At 49.6% G+C, this 9,452-nt stretch overlaps 2 protein-coding genes across 5 annotated transcripts in view; one reads left to right on the top strand and one right to left on the bottom strand.

Moving 5' to 3' along the window:
- SLC25A18 (solute carrier family 25 member 18) overlaps nt 1–4,394 on the top strand; it is a 25,282-nt gene extending 20,888 nt beyond the window's left edge. For all 4 annotated transcript variants that reach the window (XM_037734362.1, XM_037734361.1, XM_017516873.2 and 1 more), the window contains 4 exons: nt 1,022–1,184; nt 1,790–1,944; nt 3,118–3,193; nt 3,611–4,394. In XM_037734362.1, coding sequence (XP_037590290.1) covers nt 1,022–1,184; nt 1,790–1,944; nt 3,118–3,193; nt 3,611–3,752 — 536 coding nt within the window. In that variant the 3' untranslated portion in view covers nt 3,753–4,394. The remainder of the gene's footprint in view (nt 1–1,021; nt 1,185–1,789; nt 1,945–3,117; nt 3,194–3,610) is intronic.
- An 890-nt stretch (nt 4,395–5,284) lies between these two features.
- Nucleotides 5,285–9,452, bottom strand: part of ATP6V1E1 (ATPase H+ transporting V1 subunit E1) — a 44,327-nt gene continuing 40,159 nt past the window's right edge. The window contains exon 9 of the mRNA XM_017516874.1: nt 5,285–5,855. Coding sequence (XP_017372363.1) covers nt 5,793–5,855 — 63 coding nt within the window. The 3' untranslated portion in view covers nt 5,285–5,792. The remainder of the gene's footprint in view (nt 5,856–9,452) is intronic.

Genomic DNA, 9,452 nt, shown 5'->3' with positions numbered 1-9,452 from the left:
ACAGGCACGCGCCACCATGCCCAGCTGATTTTTTGTATTTTTAGTAGAGACGGGGTTTCACTATGTTGACCAGGATGGTCTCGATCTCTCGACCTTGTGATCCACCCCGCCTCGGCCTCCCAAAGTGCTGGGATTACAGGCTTGAGCCACCGCGCCCGGCTGCATGATTTTAAAAATCAAATTCTTTCAATAGGGAAGGGCAGGAAGGACCTGCTCACCTCACCTTGGAGGTGTCCTGGAAGCCTGAGGGAGGCCATCCCATCCTATTAGCACATCAGGACATGGGAATTTCATGTATGTTCTGCCTAATGGTGGAAAACAGCAAATTCTTTTTTTCTATCTAAAAATGATCTAGGCTCACACTATTACAATGGCTCACACCTGTAATCCCAGCATTTTGGGAGGCCAGGGCGGTGAATCACCTGAGGTCAGGAGTTTGAGACCAGCCTGGCCAATGTGGCAAAACTCCATCTCTACTAAAACTATAAAAATCAGCCAGGTGTGGTGGCACATGCCTGTAGTCCCAGCTACTAGGGAGGCTGAGGCAGGAGAATTGCTTGAACCCAGGAGGTGGAGGTTGCCGTGAGCCGAGATGGCGCCATTGCACTCCAGCCTGGCAACGGAGCCTTCATCTAAAAAAACGAAAATAAGAATGGAAATTATCTACACAGGCTGAGAAATGGTTTAGAAACATAAGCCAGATCAAAACCAGTTTTAACGGGAAGGCAAGGAGTGGAGCCGTAACGAACGCAACCGAGAAGCAAGCGGGCCGTGTGCTCTTGGGAGGTGTTCCCAGCGTGGGGATAGCTCCTGAGATACCGCAGACCTTAGGAGGACGTTCTTAGAGCCAAAAATTAATATTCTAAAATTAAAATGAGGACATTCTTCCAGATGCCAGTTAAGGTGTCAGCCTGGCCTCTGAGCTATCCCAGGGGCAGGGATTGCCAGCCACACTCGTGGGAGTGTTTTGCAGCATCTGTTGGGGACCAGGTGGTGACGGGGTCTGTCCTTTCCCTTCCAGCCGCCCATCATCAGGGCCCGGCCTCAGTGCCCTCCTCCAGGTCCTACACAACTGGTCCGGCTTCTACCCACAAGCGCCCCTCTGCCGCCCTCATTGCCTGGGAGCTGCTCCGCACTCAGGGCCTGGCGGGGCTCTACAGGGGCCTGGGTGCCACTCTCCTCAGGTGAGCCTTCCAGTCCCCTAGGATGAGTGCATGGGAGGGCACAGGGCCAGAGGGCTGGCTCTCCCTCTCTGCCTGTGTGCTTCCCGGCAAATCCAAACCCAGGTGAGCAGACCATTTTCATGCTTCCTGTTTTGTCAAGAATTGGTGACGGTGGCACAGAATGGGTACCTGGAGACTAACGTTTAAGGCCCTGTCTCCAGTGACCAGGCCCACAGGAAGGCTGGGTGTTTTGTGGCCCAAAGGCACCTCAGAAAGCCCTGTCTACAGAGCACTGCAGAGTTGGTAGTAAATGCAAAGCCATGTCTCTCATCCTCCCCTGGCCTGCCTGCCCCTTTACAGAACGGTTTCCAGCCTCAGACTTGCCTCTGGCAGTCAAGAGGCTGCCAGTGCTACAGGGCAGAGGAAGGTGCTGGGAGGGCAGGATGGACAGGAACAGCTCTTTTGTCCCCTGCTGTCCCTTACCCATGCTCACAGGGTACTGAAGCAGGGACGAGTCGTAGCGGCTCCTGACCGCGAGTCCTACAGCTCACAGCATCGCTCACCGTCTGATCTTGGGTGGCAGCCCCAGGGTGGGTCGGAGCTCAGTGCTTCTTCCTCTTCTGCAGAGACATTCCCTTCTCCGTCATCTACTTCCCGCTGTTTGCCAACCTTAACAACCTGGGGTTCGACGAGCTCGCCGGTAAGGCGTCCTTTGCACATTCCTTCACGTCAGGCTGTGTGGCAGGTTCCGTGGCTGCGGTCGCAGTGACGCCTCTGGATGGTGAGGATGTGGGAGTGTCGTTTCTGTGGGATAAACAGCACTTTTGCACTATGACATGCAACAGCCCAACCCTGGAAGACCTTGGTTGCAGTCTGGCCGCTGGCAGAGGCCGTCACACAGACAGCGCCCAGAGACCCCGCTTTTCTGTTTCTCACCCCTGACACATCCCCTCGCCTTCAAGATGCTGATTCCTTTAGCTTTTTGTCCCCTCAGAAGAGTCGTAAGCCTCAGCTATAAATGATTGCTAGTGTTTTAAAATTTGGGGCTGGCCAGGCGCGGTGGCTCACGCCTGTAATCCCAGCACTTTGGGAGGCCGAGGTGGGCACATCACCTGAGGTCAGGAGTTCGAGACCAGCCTGGCCAACATGGCAAAATGCCGACTCTACTAAAAATACAAAAGAATTAGCTGGGTGTGGTGGCAGGGGCGCCTGTAGTCCCAGCTACTTGGGTGGCTGAGGTAGGAGAATTGCTTGAACCCAGGAGGCAGAGGTTGCAATGAGCTGAGACCACGAAACTGCACTCCAGCCTGGGCGACAGCAGGAGACCCCATCTGAAATAAATAAATAAATAAAAATTTGGGGCTAAAGGTGGGAGCTAAACCCAGTGTGAGAAGACAGTGCTTCCCCCGAGTTAGGGCTGCTTCCAGCCCCCCAAACATGTATAGGCAGACTTCCTATACCAATAGTAACCTGGCCAGGTGTGGCGGCTCACACCTGTAATCCCAGCACTTTGGGAGGCCAAGACAGGTGCCCAGAGTTCAAGACCAGCTTGGGCAACAGAGACCCTGTCTGTAAAAAAAGTAAAAACATTAGCTGGGTGTGGTGGTGCATTCCTGTAGTCCCAGCTGCTTGGGAGGCGGAGGTGGCAAGATCACTTGAGCCCAGATGGTTAAGACTGTAGTGAGCTGTGATTGTGCCATGCCAGTCCAGCCTGGGCAACAGAGCAAGACCCTGTCTCAACAAAAACAGGGCCACAATAATGCGACTCATTTAGTTTATGGCTGAGGCCCACAGAGGACACTTCCATTTACAGACTACACAATGGCAGACCTGGCCTCGTGACTCAGCTTTATATGTATGTAGTGGCTCTAAAGGAGGACCCAGCCCCTTGTGTGGAGGAGAGGACGCCAAAAGTAAGCTGTTCACTACTCACTTTAACTTTTACTTGATTTAGTTCTGAAAACGCGAATCCAAACCCTCAAGAAAGGCCTGGGTGAGGACACGTACAGCGGGATCACCGACTGTGCCAGGTGAGAGCCAGTGTCCTCTCAAATGGAGGCTGGGACACGTCCCTCTGCGTGGGTGTCTGCCTAGACCAGGTGTAGAGACCAACTTGAATGCAGGGCTCTGGGTTTCTCTGGTCTTTCCCTTTCCCTCACCTCTCAAAAAAAACAGGATGTACTGGGAGCCTTTTCCTTCCTGGCACCCCTACAGTGCCTCTCACTGAAGATTCTAGCCACAACACGCCTACTTCCAAGGCCCTGACCTAACTGCATATGTAAGCAACCTGCGTGCACCCGGCAGGCGAGGCCCAGCTCCCACACCGCTGGACGCTTGCTCTTGCTGTGCAAGGCTCGGTTCTCGAAGTGCACAGTGGAGACGCCGCCACAAAGGGCTGCTTGCAGAATGCCCCTGCCCACGGCTCACTGGCTCTTCTTTCTCCACAGGAAACTCTGGATTCAGGAGGGACCATCTGCCTTCATGAAAGGCGCTGGCTGCCGGGCGCTGGTCATAGCACCTCTCTTTGGGATTGCTCAGGGGGTCTATTTCATTGGGATTGGAGAGCGCATCTTAAAGTGTTTTGAGTAGACAGAGCTGGCGCCCAAGTCCCTGCACTCGCGGTCCTGTCTCTAGCCCATTTTACTTAGCCTAGAGGGGACAAGGGCAGGCGAGGCCACCCTGGCCTGTCCAGTCCTCTGCGTGTACGCTGTAGCGCTACCTCAGTCTCGGGGGAGACAGCCCTCCTCTAACAGCACGCTGAGCACAGCCTTCTCCTTTCCCGTGTGGGCACGGCTACCTGGGGCTTTCGGAAGCCCGTAACCACCTGCTTTTCAATAAGAATAGTACCTGCTTTAGTTGTATTAATTGCAGGACTTTAACAGGTTGTCAAGACAGAAGGGCTGTTTCTATGTTTTAGCATTTCTGTTTCTTCTGTTTCACAAACTCGGCATTCTGGAGTCGGCTTGAGGATTTCCCTGTTAATCTTGAATTCCATAACTTATGATGAATCCTAGCACTGATTTTGAGGAAAAGGAGGATCACAGGTGCAAGGGACCATGAAAAACCTCAAAGACAGCACCGAGTTTGAGACCAGGCACCCTTTCAAATCCTCGGATGGCTGAGGGCTGAGGCTGGCTCCGGCTGAGCAGCCCGGCCCCTCCCCCAGAGCCCAGGCTCTCGAAGACCACCCCTCCTTTCTGCAGAACACTATTTGAAATAAAGGTGAACGGTTAAATCTCACCTGTGAATCAGTGCGCACGGCAGACAGGCTGCAGTGAATGGTGTTGCCAACTACTTTTCTATATCCATTATTTCAAAACCAAATGTTAAAAAGAGCGTGGAGGCAGGCCCCTGTCACTCTTCAAACTGCTCCTTATGGGGGTGGAGGAACGCATCCATAGGGTTGACTGCAAGCAACACTGGGTTTTAGGCCTTGATTCTACCCCTTCCTGAGTGCATCATCTGGAGGAATTGAGTGTGCCGGGAGAGCTCCCCCGTGCACCTCAGCTCCTCCCCCACAGGCCACTCCAGAAGTAATGTCACACCACAGGGGCCAAGTCCTGAGAAGCCAGCACCTGCCGCAGGCGGTGTTTACATTAGTCCCCGCCTGCTGTGAAATGTGGGCTAACGAGGAAGAGGACGGCGCTAACGTGGTCGGCCGTGGGGGCGTCACTGTTAAGAGAACCCCATCTAAGTTGGGGTCCCAGCTCCACCATGTGCTAGCGGCAACGCCCCAGGCAGCTCTAGTCGTCACCTGTGGAAGACAAAGGATTTGGGCCCTGCACACAGTGACCGGCTCCAAAGTAACCTGGTTTTCCTCACAGGGACAACACTGATAACACCATTTCCTCACTGAAGTGGTAGAGCCCTTCCAGAGGCCAGGTCACACTGGAGAGCGTGTGGGGGGTATGGGAGATCACAAGGCCTGGAAGGAACGCTCCTGGGTGATGGGCTGGGAACACTGGGCAAGAGCCCGGGGGACACCCAGAGGGCTAACAGACCCAGGTGCTGACAGCTGTCACCATCCAGTACCACGGGGATGTGGAAAATACTTCTTTTCTAGGTGCCTCAGTAAAAATGTAACTCTCAAACCCTAAATTTATAGTGCCTTACACTAGAAATCACATTAATTCCACATAACTCTTTTAATAAATAAAGCACATCCATGGCTTAGATTCTGAATCACATTTACAGAAGACGGAAAGCTTCTAGACCTAAACAGGGAACAGTGAGGCGACTATGAAGAAGTGGTGTACCACATGCACCTTAAGCTTCGAGTGGGAGATGCAGGGCCGAGAACGCCAGACACGTCACCTGTACGCCAGACGGAGAAGGGAGACCCAGGAAGCCCATGCAACCGCCACCTGCCCCTCCCCTAGTGTGCTGAACCGACCGGACACTGTGTTACTTTCAGATGAACTGGAGGTGGGTCTTCCTATTACATGAAGCTTTCCGCCATTGTGAACAATTAGGCAAGGCGTCAGTGACAGACAGAGGGGCATCACTGATAAATACAGAGCAACAATGGGGCAGTAAAGAGGAAGCTACAGAGACATCGTGTTTCTTCAAATATCAGAAGCTTCCACGTCACAGCAGGAGAGCCAAGGATGAGCTCCACCTCCCGGAGGCTTAGTCCAAAAACTTCCTGTTGGCATTCGCACCAAACAAGGCTCCTCGGACTTCTGGCATCATCTGTGGAGAGAGTGTAATAAACACGCAATGTCAGCTGAACAGGTTGTAGAGCACGCCACATCTTAACCACAGGCGCAAAGCCACGAACCTCTGCGTGGCTGGGAAGGACTCATGAAGCCATGCACACCACAGCTGAAACACAGTGACACATTCTGTGGCGAGAAGCTTAACTCATCCCAAATCTGGGGTTCAGACTGCTTGCAAAAGGGACACATTTAAAATAAAAAAACCTAGCCAGGCGCGGTGGCTCACGCCTGTAATCCCAGCACTTTGGGAGGCCGAGGTGGGCAGATCACAAGGTCAGGAGTTCAAGACCAGCCTGGCCAACATGGTGAAACGCTGTCTCTACTAAAAATACAAAAATTAGCCGGGTGGACGCCAGGAGTATCAGCTCCTCGGGAAGCAGAGACAGGAGAATGGCTTGAACCTGGCAGGCGGAGGTTGCAGTGAGCCAAGACTGTGCCATTGTACTCCAGTCTTGGCAACAGAGCGAGCCTCCGTCTCAAAAAAACACAAAGAAATAAAAAAATAAATAAAACCCCTAAAGTCATTACTATCTCAGGCTTAACTCAAAATCATCTCACCACAATATTCTGGGTCACCTACACTCTCTCTTCCACACACACTTACTGAGTGCCTCCTATGGTCACAGCAGCTGCACAGAACACTTCCAATGCTGGTTTAGGCTGACGCACTTGTTACAGCCACTGATGAATCCTCAGGAGAATTTAACCCTGGACTTCTAAGGCTCTGATGTCAACAGGGCAGCCCTAGCAACAGGTGGTGACTGTGTGCTGAGAAACGGAATTTTTTGGTTTAATTAAATATCCATAAGTGGGTAGTGACTCTGATACTGGATGGGACAGGGCTACCAGGAGACACTGCTCTGTGGTTTAAGTTACCAGAATATGAAAAAAATCAAGGTGAAAGTGCTTTAGTTGTAAGACAAATATCTGCATAAACAGTAAACTGCACATCTAGGCAGCGAATAACTAGGTTAGCAGCCACAGTAATAGAAGATGCCCAGCATTTTAGAACGAGTGGAATTCTCCTGGCTTGTTTCCTAGAGTTCATCTGTACAAATCTGGAAATATCTGAAAAGCCAGCAACTTTATGATAATTCCTTTAGACAAGTGTTTCTGGCTCGGCATGGTGGCTCACGCCTGTAATCCCAGCACTTTGGGAGGCTGAGGAGGGTGGATCACCTGAGGTCAGGAGTTTGAGACCAGCCTGGCCAACATGGTGAAACTCCGTCTCTACTAAAAATACAAAATTCGCCAGGCGTGGTGGCACATGCCTGTAATCCGAGCTATCCCAGAGGCTGAAGGAGAAGAATCACTTGAACCCAGGAGGAGGAGGATGCAGTGAGCTGAGATCACACCATTGCACTCCAGCCTAGGTAAAAAAGAACGAAACTCTGATCCAGCCAAACTAAGCTTCATAAGTGAAGGAGAAATAAAATCCTTTACGAACAAGCAATTACTTCCACCAGGCCTGCTTTACAAGAGCTCCTGAAAGAAGCACTAAACACAGAAAGGAACGACCAGTACACCAGCCACTCCAAAAACATACCGAATGGTAAGGCATCGACACAATGAAGGAACTGCATCAACTAACAGGCAAAATAGCCAGCTAGTATCAAAATGGCAGGGTCAAATTCACACATAACAATATTAACCCTTAATGTAAATGGGCTAAATGCCCCAATCAAAAGACACAGACTGGCAAACTGGATAAAAAGCCAAAACCCATCGCTGTGCTGTATCCAGGAAACCCATCTCACATGCAACGATACACAAAGGCTCAAAATAAAGGGATGGAGGAAGAGTTACCAAGCAAATGGAGAGCAAAAGAAAGCAGGAGTTGCAATTCTCATCTCTGATAAATTAGACTTAAAACAACAAAGATCAAAGGAGACATTACATGATGGTAAAAGGATCAATGCAACAAGAAGAGCTAACGATCCTAAATATATACACACCCAATACAGGAGCACCCAGACACATAGAGCAAGTTCTTTTTTTTTTTTTTTTGAGACAGAGTTTCACTCTTGTTGCCCAGGCTGGAGTGCAATGGCGTGATCTCGGCTCACCACAACCTCCACCTCCTGAGTTCAGGCAATTCTCCTGCCTCAGCCTCCTGAGTAGCTGGGATTACAGGCATGCGCCACCATGCCCAGCTGATTTTTTGTATTTTTCGTAGAGACGGGGTTTCACCATGTTGACCAGGATGGTCTCGATCTCTTGACCTCGTGATCCACCCACCTCGGCCTCCCAAAGTGCTGGGATTACAGGCGTGAGCCACCGCGCCCGGCCATAGAGCAAGTTCTTAACAACTTACAAAGAGACTTACACTCCCACACAATAATAGTGGGAGACTTTAACACCCCATTGTCAATATTAGATCAACAAGACAGAAAATTAACAAGGATATCCAGGACTTGAACTCAGACCTGGATCAAGCAAACCTAATAGACATTTACAGAACTCTCCACCCCAAATCCACAGAATATACATTCTTCTCAGCACCACATCACACTCACCCTAAAACTGACCACATAATTGGAAGTAAATCACTCCTCAGCAAATGCAAAAGAACAGAAATCATAACAGTCTCTCAGGCCACAGTGCAATCAAGTTAGAATTCAGAATTCAGAAACTACTTCAGAATTCAGAAACTAACTCAGAACCGCACAGCCTCATGGAAACTGAACAACTGGCTGTTGAATGTTGACTGGATAAACAATGAAATGAAGGCAGAAATAAAGAAGTTCTTCGAAACCAACGAGAATGAAGACACAATATACCAGAATCTCTGGGACACATTTAAAGCAGTGTCTAGAGGAAAATATATAGCAATAAATGCCCACATGAGAAGCAAGGATAGATCTAAAATTGACTCTCTATCATCAAAATTTAAAGAGCTAGAGGAGCAAGATCAAAAAAACTCAAAATCTAGCAGAAGACAAGAAATAACTAAGATCAGAGCAGAACTGATGAGATAGAGACACAAAAAAACCCTTCAAAAAAAATCAATAAATCCAGGAGCTGGTTTTTTGAAAAGATCAACAAAATAGACCACTAGACAGATTAATAAAAAAGAAAAGAGAGAATAATCAAATTGATGCAAGAAAAAATGATAAAGGAGATGTCACCACAGATTCCACAGAAATACACATCATCAGAGATTATTACAAACAACTCTACACACATAAACTAGTAAACCTGGAAGAAATGGATAAATTCCTGGACACTTGTATCCTCCCAAGCCTAAACCAGGAAGAAGTCGAAACCCTGAACAGACCCATAACAAGGTCTGAAGTTGAGGCAGCAATTAAGAGTTTACCACCCAAAAAAAGCCCAGGTCCAGACGGGTTCACAGCTGAATTCTACCAGACATACAAAGAGGAGCTGATACCACTCCTGAAAGTATTCCAAACAATCCAAAAAGAGGGAATCCTTCCCAAATCATTTTATGAGACCAACATCATCCTGATTCCAAAACCCGGCAGAGACTCAACAAGAAAAGAAAACTTCAGGCCAATATCCATGATGAACATAGATGCAGAAATCTTCAATAAAATACTGGCAAACCGAC

Source organism: Cebus imitator, unplaced genomic scaffold (genome assembly GCF_001604975.1).
Source record: "Cebus imitator isolate Cc_AM_T3 unplaced genomic scaffold, Cebus_imitator-1.0 Scaffold607, whole genome shotgun sequence".
NCBI lineage: Eukaryota > Metazoa > Chordata > Mammalia > Primates > Cebidae > Cebus > Cebus imitator.
This window is presented reverse-complemented; position numbering and strand designations above follow the sequence as displayed.